Source organism: Aegilops tauschii, chromosome 7 (genome assembly GCF_002575655.3).
Source record: "Aegilops tauschii subsp. strangulata cultivar AL8/78 chromosome 7, Aet v6.0, whole genome shotgun sequence".
Classification (NCBI taxonomy): Eukaryota; Viridiplantae; Streptophyta; class Magnoliopsida; order Poales; family Poaceae; genus Aegilops; species Aegilops tauschii.
In genome coordinates, this window is record NC_053041.3 from 338,191,848 (window position 1) to 338,207,188 (window position 15,341).

Consider the following 15,341-nt stretch of genomic DNA (forward strand, 5'->3'; position numbering starts at 1 on the left):
CCCGCGGTCATCGAATAGCATGAGGCGGAGCGCATCTTTGCGGAGCCAGATCACGACGTCGTCCAGCGAGATCTGCCACGCGGCCTCGAAGTCCGCCGCGTACGTCGCACGCCATCCCTCCGATAAGAGTATGTAATTGTCAAGTTTCTCTCCTTAAGTGATCTAAAACACCTTATAATACTATTTATTTGTTTACAAAGAGAGTACTCCCTCTATAAACTAATATAAGAGCATTTAGATCACTAAAGTAGTGATCTAAACACTCTTATATTAGTTTACGGAGGGAGTAGTATATATAGAGAGAAGATTCCAGGATTCCCCTTTTCTTACCTTGATGGCTGCCCGCCTGCCCACCCCTGCATTGCATACCATAGGACAGATAGAAACCCGGAGTCAAACAAATCAGTGAATAACTGCATGCACACATGCCATCACCCAATCATCCATGGAAGTGCTGCTTTTCACACGATCATGTTATTGCATTTCAGTGTAGAAATCAAATCAAAATATGCATTGACACTTTGACAGTATAGGAACTCAGATTCGCGATAACACTACACCAACTCGGATTTTTTGTCGAATTCAGAGGGTTTTCTTCCTTTACAGTTTCAGCAACAGATATACGCGACAAAAAATTAACTTGCTAGTAACGTCTCAAACCAATAAACCCAGACTGCTCCGGTACTTCAGAAATCTAGTCATGCTCAATCTTGTCATGATGATTCACTTTGATGTCCAGTTCCGTCAGCATTGTTGCTAGCTCCCCTTTGCGATAAAGTTTCACTGTATCTACAAAACAAGGATAAAGCCAATGTGAGCACCAAAGGATTTATTTTCTTTAACACTGAAATTTCAAGCAAAATACATTGCTTGCTCCAATCAATGAATTTTCAATCGTGTTGATAACAAGCAAGGGAGAGGCACTGCGGGGAGAGTCAGAGTAAGAATACGGGAGAGCGTGAGAGCACTAGAGCGCGAGTCACCCGCCGCCAGCCACTCCGGCTGCGGCACCCACTACTGTCCTTCACGATCTCCCCACCGTGCATCACTCCAGCCGCAGTGTCCACCTGCGTCACACATGCACCGAGTTTTTCTTTGGCTTGCCTTCCGTGGACGGCTCAATACCAAAGGCAACATGGCCAAGAAGCAATGGACTGAACTCACCCCCCACAACGGCTGTGACTTATGCCCAGCTGGCAAAACCATCAGCCATATCTTGCTACGCTGCAAGCATGCCAACGTAGTTTGGGGTCGACCGGAAATCCTTGACATCATCACCAACTCAAACAGCCTTCCTGACTTTGCGATGTCCGTGTTGCTCGGCGAAGCTCGTAATCGCCTATGGCAAGTCGTTCTTGCTGCCTGTGCGGTATCTCTGAGGCTCCCGGAACGCAAGGATCTTTTACAGTAAGTGCTGGACCGTTTCAGAGACATAGCAGACCACATAAAGACTTTAGTATAGGCTAGTTCCACATGTGCTCTCTTGTTCGTCTACTCTTCACCTTCAAAACCACCACCAACCCCAACCCCACTGCTTTTTTTTTGCCTTGCTTATGGGCAGCTACACCTTCGGTAAAGCATTTACATAGGCTACCATGTAATTGACTTCGATCATCCAGGCTTTTGCCTGTTTTTAAATGCACAAGGTAGAGAATGCTCTACATTTCCTTTCACAGCCTGTTTGGTACCCATCATTTGGGTTGCAATCGATGGATTTCATTTGCGAAATCCAATATCTACTCGTTTGGCTGCCCGTGAATCAAGGATAGGATTTCATTCTAAGATTCCAGGGGGTGTAAGCTGTTAAACTTAGGGTTTGAGAAACTGCTCAATATATATATATATAAGGGGTACACGGAAGTGTACAATACAGACTACAAGACTTGTACAGAGGCTACGTATTTTATACAGTCTAACACCCTCCCTCAATCTTAACTGTGGCCTGAGGTACAGAGCAAGTTAAGATTGCGCCTACAACCTACAAACTGTGGCTGTGGTAAAGGCTTTGTGAAGATGTCAGCAAGTTGATCTTTAGAGGAGATGAACTTGATGTGAAGTAGCTTCTGTGGAACGTGTTCCCTCACAAAGTGAAAATCAACTCGATGTGTTTCATTCAGGCATGAAATACTGGATTAGATGACAAGTATGTTGCACCGATGTTGTCACACGAAAGGATAGGTGGTTGAGCTTGAGATATGCCCAATTCCCTCAATAAGGACCGTACCCATATGATCTCAGCAGTGGCATTGGCAACCGCCTTATACTCAGCTTCAGTACTACTGCGAGACACCGTAGACTGTTTGCGAGCATTCCAGGCGATCAAATTAGGACCAACAAAGACTGCATATCCCCCTGTGGATCGCCTGTCGCCAGGACTCCCGGCCCAATCCGCATCTGAAAATGCCGAAAGCTCACATGAGGATGCAGGCTGAAGAAGTAGACCATACGAGTCAGTGAGACAGACATAAAGCAAAATGCGCTTCACAGCTAACCAATGGGAAGTCCGAGGAGCATGAAGATACCGATACACACGATTGACTGCATAGGAGATGTCTGGTCGAGTGATAGTCAAGTATTGCAAACCTCCAACAATACTGCGGTACTCAGTGGCATCATCAGAAGTGAGAGGATCCATCAAGAGCAGACAAACGATCTGTGGCAGACATAGGAGTAGCAGCAGGTTTGCACTTCAGCATACCAGCACGACGCAACAGGTCCATAGAATACATGTGCCGCGAAAGAGTCAATCCAGCAGAGGACCGAGCAACCTCCAAACCAAGAAAGTAATGCAGAGTGCCAAAGTCTTTGACAACAAACTCACCAGTAAGAGCAGACAGGAGACGATCAGCAGCAGCATTGGAAGAGTTGATGAGAATAATGTCATCAACATAGACCAACAGATACATCGTGACCTCAGGTCGCTGAAGAAGAAACAGTGATGTGAAACAAAACCAAGAGCTCGAAGCGCGGAGCCAAGCCTAGCATGCCACGCACGAGGAGCCTGCTTCAGCCCATATAGCGCCTTGACCAGACGGCACAGATGGTGAGGACGAGCAGGATCAACAAATCCTGGTGGCTGACGCATATAAACCTCCTCTTCCAAAACACCATGTAGAAAGGCATTCTGAACATCCAGTTGGCGAAGAAACTAGCCACGAGTAACAGCCAAGGACATCAGCAGGCAGATGGTAGTCGGCTTAACAACCGGGCTAAAAGTGTCCTCATAATCAAGACCATACCTCTATTTGAATCATTTTGCCACTAACCACGCTTTATAGCGCTCAATAGAACCATCAGCATGCCTTTTAACCATGAAGACCCACTTGGAATCAATGATATTGACACCAAAGACCAGAGGAACTAACTGCCAAGTACCATTTTTCAGCAGTGCCTGATACTCCTGCTCCATAGCACTACGCCAGCGAGGAATCCCAAGAGCCGCCTGAAAGTGTCGTGGTTTAGCAGCCGGATCATCCTGCAAGTGCGCCACACAAGCTGCAAGCCACGCAACCGTCCCATCCGTTCGTTCTTTGGGACAAACGATACCAGACCGGCTGCGGGTATGAGGCCACTGAGCAGCAGCAATTGGTGGCACCAGAGGTGGCGGTGGCACCGGAGATGGTGACAGTGATGCGGAGGGCGCGTCCGGAGACGCGGTCGGCGGGGCTACCGACGATGATGAGCCAGGTGTCCTAGTCCTGTCGAAGGGACCCGAGGAGGCCTGCCCAGGCGACGAGGCAGGCGAGGCCGGGTCAGACGACAGGGTAGGAGAGGCCGGACCAGGCGACGAGGCAGTCGCGGCCAACCCAGGCAACGTGGCAGGCGCACCATCCAGTCCGGCGACGGGGCAGGCAAGGCCGGCCCAAGCGACGTGGCAGGGGAGGCCGGCCGAGGAATGCATGGGGCATGCATGTGCCCATCACCCTAGCCAGGTGTAGCAGCATGTTCTGATCCTCCCAATTCGAGACGAGCTCCACGACCGATACCTGCAGCATGGTTAGGAAGCAACGCAGGAGAGTATGCAATATCAACAAACTGACCAGGCAACGGAGAGGTAGAGTGCAAAGGTGGTGGAGGAGTGGGGTGAGCAGGCGAAAACGAGAACACATTCTCATCAAACACAACATCGCGAGAGATGTAGACACGATTGGACGGAACATGAAGGCACTTGTAACCTTTGTGAAGAGAACTATACCCAAGAAAGACACTGTTTGGACCGAAACTCGAGCTTACGCTTATTATAAGGGCGAAGGTGAGGCCAACACGCACACCCAAAAACCTTGAGGAACGTATAATCTGGAGTTTCATTAACTAAGAGTTCAAGTGGTGTTTTCATCCAAGAAGTCGTGTAGGAAGCCTATTAATAAGAAAATAGGCGTTGAAAAAAGCATCACTCCAAAAACGAAAAGGTATTGATGCATGGGCAAGCAAAGCAAGGCCAGTTTCAACAATATGACGATGCTTACATTCAACAGTGCCATTTTGCTGATGCGTATGAGAACAAGACACACGATGTGAAATCCCAAGCTTGTTGAAGAACGCATTGAGGTTGTAGTACTCACCACCCCCACCCCCCACCCCCCCCCCCCCCCCCACCTCAATCAGATTGGACATGGATGATTTTATGCTTAAGAAGACGCTCAACATGTGCTTGAAATTGTAGAAAAACATCAAACACATCATATTTACGCTTGATAATAAAGCCAAGTAAAGCGACTGTAAGCATCAATAAAACTGACATAATAATTATGACCACTCACAGAAGTTTGGGCATGGCCCCACACATAAACACAAGCTCAAGTGGAGTTTTGACAACACCACTCGACTCTGAAAACGGAAGCTGATGACTCTTGCCTTGCTGACAGGCATCACAAACTGTTGCAGTATTTTTATTGGACACAACTGGAAGGTCATGACGATGAAGCATGATGGACTATGGGAATGGCAGGGTGACCAAGCCGCGGGTGCCAGTAAGTAGTAGGTGACACACGCACACCACTGAAAGCTTGAGGAACAGGCGGCACATCAAGGGCATAAAGTCCATGGCGCAGGCGACCTCTAAGAAGAACGTCCCTCGTGTCCCGGTCCTTGACAAAACAATGGAAAGGATGAAACTCAGTGAAAATATTATTATCACGAGTAAGCTTAGGAACAGACAACAAACTACGTGTAGCGGAAGGAACTCAAAGGACATTGAGAAGATGTAATTGTTTAGGTTTATGAGTAAGAAGCGAAGGCTGACCAACATGTGATATACTGATATGTGCATACCTGCTCGGTTGGCGGTGCGAACCTGGACCACGATATGGCTCCTGAGTGGAGAGCTTGCCCGTCTCACTCGTGAGGTGATGAGTAGCGCCCGTATCCATGTACCATGTCGGGTCGATAGAATATGATGGAGTGTGTCCATGCTCATGAGTGGCCAAGGCAGCCTGCTTATCATTGCCTTTGCCGTTGTTGCTAATGCCAAGGAAGTCCTGTTTGAAGCGGCGATGACAGCGAGAAGCGATGTGCCCCGGAAGACCATAGAGCTGGCAAGGGAGCTAGATCCCGCATGAGGGGCAGCAAGCACACGGACGACCACCCCCGGTTGTGGGCATGGGGCCGGCCGCGGGTGGGCGCGAGGTCGGTGGAGTCGAAGGCAGCACCTTGCCTCCAGCAGGTGGCTGTAGTGCTTCCCTTTGCCGCGAGTGGTGGCATTTGCAGAAGCAAAGCTCGGGTTGGGTCGACGGGACTTCACGCGTTGTTCCATGGCGAGGAGGCGTGGGTAGAGCTCACGGGGCTGGAGCAGGGTGTCACGACCATTGATGTTCTCGGCGAGGTTATCATAGTCGTCATCCAACCCGTTCATCGCAAAGGTGGTGAAATCCTCGGGACAAAGAGGCTGGCCAATGGAGGCCAGAGTGTGTGAGGCGCGTCATCTTGTCAAAGTAGTCGGTGATGGTCAAGAAGCTTGGTCTCCCCAAGCTCCGTGCGATGACATGAGCACGCGCCTGCTGCTGAGACACGAAGCTTGTGTGCAGAGCAAACCACGCCTCCCAAGAGGTGGCAGCGAAGAGGACCAGCGACGAAACCCCATCGATGAGAGAGGACTGAATCGCAGAGAGGATGGCTTGATCTTGAGCCACCCACGCATGATACGCCGGATGATGCGGCGGAGAACACGGTAGTGTGCCATCAATGTAACCCTCTAGGTAGCGGCTGCGAAGGAGCGGCAACACCTGCGCACGCCACGACAAATAGTTATCCGTAGTGAGTTTCACCGGGATGACGTGCGCGAAGTAGAACGGCGCAGCAGCGGCGACATAATCCGGCAAAGACGGCGCAGCAGCATAGGGCGGCGTGTTGTAGCCCTGAGGCGGAGCACCACCAGATGCACCGTGATATGACGCGGTTGGAGGAATCGGCTGGTACCTGCCATAGACCGGCGGCGGCGTTGCGCTGAAGGGAGCCGCGTCAGCAGCGCTAGAGGGAGTCACGAGCACCGTCGCGTAAGACACTGCGGGCGCTGCGCTATGAGGAATTGCGGGCGGACCAGCGTAGGGCACCGCGGACGGAATCGCGAGCGGACCCGCGTAGTGCGCCGCAGGCAGAATCGCGGGTGAAGCCGCGTAGTGCCCCGCAGGCGTTACGCGGTGCCCCGCAGGAGGAATCGCGGATGACAGGCCAGAGTAGACCAAGGCCAGCAGATGAGAAGACAGGAACGAAGGAGTGGCCGTGGCAGAGACCGGCGCGGCGACAGTGGCGGCGATCGGGCTTGGGGCGACAACAGAAGACATAGGACCAATCTGGGTTGATACCATGTTCTGCTCAACACCCTTAACGGGTGTGGCTATCTCATATATATATATATATATATATATATATATATATATATATATAAGGGGTACACGGAAGTGTACAATACAGACAACAAGACTTGTACAGAGGCTACATATTTTATACAGTCTAACGTAAGCTTTGCCAACACCAAATCCCAGCCCCTCACCCGTCATTCTCTTGGATTTCACTCGCCCCCTTCATCCTGACACCAGCGTATCCCTTCCCACCCTCCCCCGACGGCCAGCACAGCCGCCGCCACCAGGCGCCGGCGGCGAGCCTTCCCATGATTCGAGCCTCCTTTCCACGTCCCCTCTCCTTCACTGACTCTTGTTTCCACCCCAAACCCATGTTGCTCCGTCCCCTCCCCCTTGTTGCTTTGCGATCTCATCTCACCGGCGCTGAGCTTCATAGCTCGATTCACCTCGCCTCCCAGGTAATTCTCCTCCTCCGCTTCTCCTCCCATCCCTTCTCTCTCACACACCCTTTCCCTTTTCCTTAGAATGAAAGGAGGCGTTGTCTTGGCCGGTGGTGGTGACCTTCACCGGCAAGGGCGCGGGCGGCGGCTCCTTGTTGTCGAACTGGAACAACAAGGAGGACCAGGCGAGGGAGGAGGCGTGGCAGGCGTACCTCGGGCAACAGCGGTTTTGCACTGCCGGTTTGTGCAGCACTACAGGTGCCGGCCCATGTTGCTGTTGGGCATGGAGGGCGCGGACGAAGACAACCGGGTCGTCATGCCGCAGTTGGCGCTGGACTGGATTAGCTGGGTGCAGGTGGAGTACCTGCTGGCGTTCCAGGTCCAGAACGCTGCCACCTTGCACACCTCCCGCTGCGGCGTGCTCGAGTTCGTCACCTAGGAGGGGATCGTGCACGTGCCTGCTGACACCATGGCGCGGCTCGGACTGCGGTATGATGAGCTCGTTGTCAGATTCTGAACCTGCATCTTCAGTTAACAGTTCAGTTAGGTGTAGCCTAGCTGGCAAATACCGATTCAGAGTATCGGACGGCCCAAGGTAGCTCTTTCACTGCGTCCAGTCGCCACCGTTGGATATGTTACCGTTTACTGTACCCCTTCATTTACTATTCACCGTTAGCTATAAAGCTCGGCCTACTTAACAGCCGGGTTGTGGCTGGCGTGGGGATTATTCTGAATTCTTCCAATTGCCAACTATGGGCTAGAACCCTAGATACGACTTGATGCGGAGCATCCCAAGGTCATCCCCATGGACCTACCGTCGTCTCACCAAGTGCCAAGTGGACCCATGACACGTACACGTGCAAGACCTCTCGAGACCGAGGTGACATCACTCCTCTCGCAACTCCCTTTCGAATCACACGAGACATGGCTACTACCTCAAGCAGAAACAGTTTGCATAGTCAGGTACCAAGGAGCCAGCCATGGAGAAGCTAAGGAGCAAGTACAATTGAAGGAGAGAAGCAATCACGAAGACGGAGGAGAAAAAGGCCAAGTCAGGACTTGCTCGGACGATCCAGACCGCCGTCCGGATGATCCAGCCCCAGACCGGACGATCCGGACCCCGGCCTGGATGATCCGGACCCCGGCCTGGACGATCCGGCTACAACGCGACATGAGAACAGCAAGCCCCCGGACGAAGCCGGATCATCTGGACGGACCCGGACGTCCGGACAACCAGCACGACACGTCCGGATCATCCGGACGCTGCCCCGGACCATCCAGACCACGAAGCCCGGACCATCCAGACCAACACCCGGATCATCCAGACGGTGCCTGGGTGCATGATTTGGGCCGAGGCCCATGTACTCCTTCGCCCCCCTAAACTATATATACTCCTCCACCATTTTAGGGTTGGCATTGTGATAGCTTTTGAAGATAGAGCTTTGCTCATCCACCTGTTACCTACTCCTTTGGAGATCAAGGCCTCCTAGAAGAAGATCCCCCAAGTGGATTCAAGACCCTGTCTAGGGAAGATAAAATCACAGAGCATGATTCATGATCACCTACTTTATATCCTTCCACTGTGGTCGTACTCTGAACGCGAGCAGTATATGCAACTGTGACTGAATCAATCACAGAAGCAAGGAAGAAAAGGAACCATGTTTTTTTCACATAACACAAAAATGTCTTAGGAGCACTGGAACATATCATGAAGTTAGCATGCACAATACAATCCGAACTATTTATACAGGCACACAGATATCACTTGACATATTTGCAGTATGACTGTAAAGACTGATCAGAATTCAACACAGAGCACATGCATAAGTACCTGTACAGCCTCCAATGTGCTTTCCACCTGAAACAACATAAAACAATTGGTCAGAAATCTGCATGCAACACCTGAACTGAAATCACAGCATATATGTACGTGAATTCCAGCAAGACAAATTGTAACAGGCAAGGCAAAGGGCAAATGTGCATATGTCTATCTATGCTTATTGAACACATCCACTAGAGATATTCCTTGTTAATTTGAGGAGAAACCATAAAGTATTTACGATACTAAGGTGATAAACAAAGGAGAAAAACACAAGGTTGATTTTCTTCTTCTTTACATACCAATGAAAACATTAGGGACGGTGGACTGTCCAGTTAACCTCTCTAACACCTTTTGCAGTTGTGGTCCCTGAGCACCTGAAAGGAGAAAAAATGTCAGTTGCACGAAAATACCAAGGTGCACATTAACATCCAAAACCATTGCCTTCTAAAATCTACACACTGTTCCTGGTGCTAGATGATTAGGAAAAAAATCATAGTTGCGAGTTCCTAAAGTACAAAGACACAAAATGAGTGATGATTCGTGCCAGTTTCAATATGCTAACATGAGCAGCTAAGTTTGTACCACCAAAACCATGGAAGGGCCAAGTCCTCACAAAATAGGGCATGTATCTTGTCTAATTTCAGAAACAGATGCAGATATTTAAGTAGTTATTTGACAGGTGGTGTATCTGTGTGCGCATGTCACGTGAACTTCCAAAATCCGCGCATGGTGCGGCTGGCAGAGTTCTTAGTTCAGGTGAGTCTGGCGAAGAGATACCATGCGATGCGTGGATTTTGGAAGTTCAGGCAACTTTTGCTAGTACAATTATTATGGTTCAGAGTAGAACGAAAATTTTGACCAAAATAAGAAGAGTAAAGTGGAATACGTGGTAGGGAAGCCGACATGTATCATGCTAATTCTCTAAACCTGTTAAAGGAATACCGATTGAATGTAGCAGGAGCACAGCATACAGAACTTTCAAATAGTTTGGAAGGCACAAACTTATATCCATCTAAAATCCCCAAACTGTTGACACACTTGAGTGGAATTGCACTGTAACATCCCAAAATTTTCAAATTTGGAATGTTATTTATTTTAATAGGATTAATTAAAACTTGCTTGTGTTGCTTGCTTTTAGTTAATTTTGACTAGGATGTGCATTTTTTTGGAGTTAAATGAATATTCAAATGAGAGGGAATAAAAGGATTTTCCCAAAAGTTTATTTTTGGATTTTAAATTGGGTCTTCAAAAATATTCGAAACAATCATGAGAGGCGATAATACGACTTCTTCAAGATAATAGGTTGCAAATACTTTAAATATTTTTGGCTATTTATTTGGACTTAGAAAATATTTACGGAATTGTCTAGAACCCTAAATTAATTTTCAAGGAATATTGATAAAGCACAAAATGTAGCTTATAGAAATATTATATGTGGTACATTTAATATTTGAGGTGGAAATATCTTTTCTGTGCTCTATATTAGTAATTATAGTTTTGTAATATTTCTGAAAGTGATTTGGTATTTTATTTAACCAGTCAATTTCCTATTATCTAGTAATAAGAAAACAGTCCAACACTATGCGCGCAGCACAGGCATGCCTCTCTCTCTCTCTATCCTTTAACTGGGCTGAGCCCACTGTCCTTCTTCCTTTGTTTTATTTTCTTTCTATTGGGCTGCTTGCTGCTGGCCCAACAGTATCCCGAGCTCATGTAGGCTCGTTGCTTTCCTTCCTTCTCAGGAAATCTTGTAAGAACACAATGTGCCACCGCCTTGTTTTCTTTCATGCAAGCCACGCATATCCATCTCTCCTCCACCAATAAATATTTGACCATGTACTACTTTTCTCCCTTTTTCTCGCACCTAAACAATCTGTAGCCGCTCCATTGTCTTCTCAGCACAGCCGAAACCCAGCGCTTCCTGGACAGGAGATTCAACGACTCGACCTCAAAAACTTCATCGGATAGGGAGGACTTCAATACAGAGAAGTTTCTCCTCATCAAGACGAATCCATTCAGAGAAAGAAATTCATGTTTCGTCAATCGTATCTCTCCAATTTTGTAATCTAGTTCAGAGGTATTTCCACACGAATTCATCAAATTTGTTGCACTTGTTTGTTCTTTTTCAAATTCCTTTTATGAGTAGCTTCAAATCAACGATCTACACAATGTTTATGCTGAAACTTTTCTGTTTCGGGCAGTTGGATCTATCTAGTTCGAGCCAACCTACACCAGAGCCATCTAAATTTCAAAGATGGTGCACTTCCGGCAAAATCGCAGATATTCTCATGATCCGTTTCACGAGGCACATCCACTCATGTCATTCATTCAAAACAGGCATTTTTCAACTGCAAATCCAATCCAGAGGCCTGCCGTCCACTTTCCCGGCAAAATTTCTCTTTGCTCCATTTTGTCAACAGGAGATTATCTATATTATAGATCCAAATCAATGTGCTTTGTATCTACACCGTAGGAGTTCCATCTATCATATTCCTTTTGAATATCTATATTATATAATATTTGTTGTTCATTTGGTTCTTTATTTGAATTTCAGGTCTATTTGATTGCAATCACTTCCAGTATAAATCGCGAGTAAATTCCAGAGAGCGTTACTACATCAACGAGATATTAATTCTTCATCAGCTAAAAGCAAATTCACTTCTGACGATACGTATCCTATATTTACTATGCATTATTCCTTGTCACCATATGTGTGTACTGTTTGTATTATGTAATATCGTGCTTAGCCTTGTTATGGTAGACGTGGTTTGGGTGCCGAGTGACTCATGGAAATGGTGGGTGTAGGTTCATAGCTGTAGGCGAGAATGCGCCATTGACAGAGCGGACTTGAGGTGAAAGAGTAGTTTCGGGACTTGTCAGGTGAATGCGTCCTTGGCGGAGCGCTCTAGAGTCCCTAGAGAATGCGCCTGTTATGACCGGCGTCACTTATAGCCGGACGAGGCCCAACTTATCTTTATTTTTATTAGCACCTCGAGGATTATATAAACACTTGTAAGGCCACGTTTTGGAATTAAGCAATAAGTCATAACTATTGCCCGGCTCCCTAGCTGCCTCCTACGCCATCTCCTCCTCCTCCACCGCGCGACCACGGCGCCGTCGCACCGCCGCTCGCGCCCAGCTCCTCACCACCCTCCCTTCCAACCCTACAACCTAAGAGCTAGGCCTGGTAGGATCCCAGCTCCTATCAATCTGGTATCAGCTGTCTCGGGATCGGTCATGTCTACACCTCTTCCCACCGCCACCCTCCCGCCGCCGGCCACCTCCGCGGCTGGGGCGCCGTCCTTGTCGGCCCGATGTCCTCTGCCGATCGCCACCCCCAGCGGGCCGAGCTCTTCGTTGGCGGTCTGCCGGATCATATCCGCGTGGACGTGGAGATGCAGGGACCATAGGACCTCCAGACGGCCATGCATTATGCCCGCGCCTTCGAGCGTTGCGCGGTGGCCATGCAGCAGTCGTCACCGTCCCGGGGCGCCCGACAGCCCGCCAGGCCGCCACCGACACCACAAGCGCCGGGGCATCCGGCCCAGGCCCACGCGGCGCCCGACGCGCCCCTTCCATCAGCTCACCCCGGCCGAGCAACTCGAGCGCCGCCGTCAGGGCTGTGCTACAACTGCGACGAGCCCTACGTCCCGGGCCACGTTTGCCCGCACCTGTTCTACTTGGAGGCCACGGACTACATTGAGGAGGACGCCGCTGCCGCCGGGCTGGGCAACTCGGCCCCTCCATTGGCCGACAAGATTCCACCTGGACCGGCCCAGGCAAACGCCCTCGTCGTCTCCCTCCATCCACTCGCGGGCATCCGGACGGAGAAAACTATGCTGCTGCCGGTAATGATCAACGGCGAGCGGTTCCTCGCACTCCTGGACACGGGTTCCACCCACAACTTCCTGCCAGGGGCCACCATGCGCCGCCTGGCGCTGCAGCCGACCGAGGAGAGCATTTACGCGTTACCGTGGCCAACAGTGACCGTCTCCACTGCCAGGGTATTGCTCAGCATGTCCCCATCGTCATCGGCGCCGAGCACTTCACCGTCACCCGCGTCGGCATCGACTTGGGCTGCTTCGACCTCATCCTCGGCGTTGATTTCCTGCGGACTCTAGGTCCCATCCTCTGGGACTTCGACGCCATGACGATGATTTTTTGGCACCTGGGTCGCCGCGTTTGGTGGGAGGGCGTCGGCGGCGCCTCCCCGGCGGCCCCTCAGCCCTAGTTGACGGCGGCCGCCATCGACGCTAAGCATCCCCTGTTGGCTAGCCTGTTGCAGCAGCACAGTGACCTCTTCGACGAGCCGCAGGGCCTGCCACCGGTCCGGCCCTACGACCACCGTATCCACCTGCTGCCGGACACCGCTCCCGTCGCTGTGTGGCCGTACCGCTACCCCTAGCTGCAGAAGGACGAGCTGGAGCGGCAGTGTGCGGTCATGCTCGCCCAGGGCATCATCCGGATCTCGACGTCACCGTTTTCCGCACCGGTGCTCCTCGTGCGCAAGGCCGACGGTTCGAGATGTTTCTGCATCAACTACCCTACTCTCAACGCCAAGACGTCCAAGGACAAATTTCCTATCCCCGTCGTGGATGAACTCCTCGACGAGCTACACAGGGCACGCTTCTTCACCAAGTTCGACCTCCGTTCGGGATATCACCAGTTGCGGATGCACCCGGAAGATGTCACGAAGACAGCCTTCCGCACTCATCATGACCACTTCGAGTTCTAGGTGCCCTTCGGCTCTCCAATGCCCCGGCGACATTCCAGGCGTTGATGAACGACGTGCTCCGCCCCTGCTTGTGTCGGTTTGTGCTTGTTTTCTTTGATGACATTCTTATCTACAGCTCATCGTGGGCGGAGCACCTGCAGCACGTGGCCATCGTCTTCAACGAGCTTCGAGCGCACTATCTGCACCTCAAGCGCTCGAAGTGCTCGTTCGGCACAACATCAGTCGCCTATCTCGGCCACGTCATCTCGGCGGAGGGCGGAGCTATGGATGCCGACAAGGTCGCGGCGGTCGCGGCTTGGCCAATGCCGCACTCGCTGCGGGCCCTCCGCGACTTCTTGGTCCTCGTTGGATACTACCGGGAATTCGGCCTCATCGCGGCCCCACTTACGTGCCTGCTATGCTGCGACGCCTTCTCCTGGGATACGAAGGCGACCGAGGCGTTCCAGACCCTCAAGCAGACTCTCACGACGGGGCCGGTCCTCCAGATACCTGACTTCGACAAGCTGTTCCTGGTGGACTGCGACGCCTCGAGCGTGGGGTTTGGCGCTGTCCTCCATCAGGGGGATGGGCCGCTTGCGTTCTTCAGCAGGCCCTTCGCTGCGCGCCATCACAAGCTCGCGGCCTACGAGAGGGAGCTTAGGCCTTGTACAATGGGAGATGCTTAGGGGAGGTGCTTAGAGAAATACACCAGGCTTTCCTTAAGCAACGGTGCTTATTTGTACAAAGTAGACGCTTAACTAAGCGTCTCTCCTGTAGAAATAGGCACCGGTACTTCGGAAAAACTCGGTTTATTTTTCTAAGCACCTCCCGTTGTACGGCTTGGTGCAGGCTGTGCGTCACTGGCGGCCGTATCTTTGGGGGCGGCCGTTCCGTATTCGCACGGATCAGTACAGCCTCAAGTTCTTGTTGGACCAGCGCCTCTCAACCGTGCCGCAACATCAGTGGATCAGCAAGCTCTTTGGCTTCGACTTCATCGTCGAGTACCGTCCGGGCCGCCTCAACACCGTGGCCGACGCACTGTCCCGCCGCGACGCCGACCACGACACCGACACCGTCGACCCCGTGGGGGTGGCCCTCTGCATCCGCTCGGGACCCTCCTTCGCCCTCATCGACGACATCCGCCGGGCCACCGCGATCGCTCCATATGCGCAGCTCCTTCGGCAGCGCCTCGACGCCGGCGACCTGTACGAGCCATGGCACATGGCTGATGGCCTGCTCCTGCACGAGCACCGGCTCGTGCCGGATCACGGAAATCTCCGTCACCAGACCTTGCTGCTGGCCCACTCGGCCGGTCACGAGGGCGTGCAGAAGACCCTCCACCTTCTCCGAGCAGATTTCTACATCCCCGGCGACCGGGCGCTGGTGCGAGACTGGGCGCTGTCTTGCATGACGTGCCAGCGCAACAAGACGGAGACACTGCGGCCGGCAGGGCTGCTACAGCCCCTTGAGGTGCCCTCTCAGGTCTAGGCCGACATCTCCATGGACTTCATCGAGGGCCTTCCCAAGGTGGGCGGCAAGTCCGTCATCCTTACGGTGGTCGACCGCTT

General features: G+C 51.4%; 1 protein-coding gene across 4 annotated transcripts in view; it reads right to left on the reverse strand.

The window, feature by feature from the left end:
• Positions 1-458: 458 nt before the first annotated feature.
• Positions 459-15,341, reverse strand: part of LOC109735464 (monothiol glutaredoxin-S10) — a 31,958-nt gene continuing 17,075 nt past the window's right edge. The window contains exons 1-4 of one of the 4 annotated variants that reach the window (XM_073503306.1): positions 3,240-3,547; positions 2,822-3,148; positions 2,225-2,653; positions 459-789 (exon numbers count right to left, since the gene is read on the reverse strand). In XM_073503306.1, coding sequence (XP_073359407.1) covers positions 781-789; positions 2,225-2,653; positions 2,822-3,148; positions 3,240-3,254 — 780 coding nt within the window. In that variant the 5' untranslated portion in view covers positions 3,255-3,547 and the 3' untranslated portion in view covers positions 459-780. Of the gene's footprint in view, positions 790-2,224; positions 2,654-2,821; positions 3,149-3,239; positions 3,548-4,698; positions 5,088-5,271; positions 7,066-9,068; positions 9,096-9,358; positions 9,434-15,341 lie in introns of those variants that run through there. The other 3 variants (XM_020294682.4, XM_040396980.3, XR_006667219.2) reach the window with 3 other exon arrangements.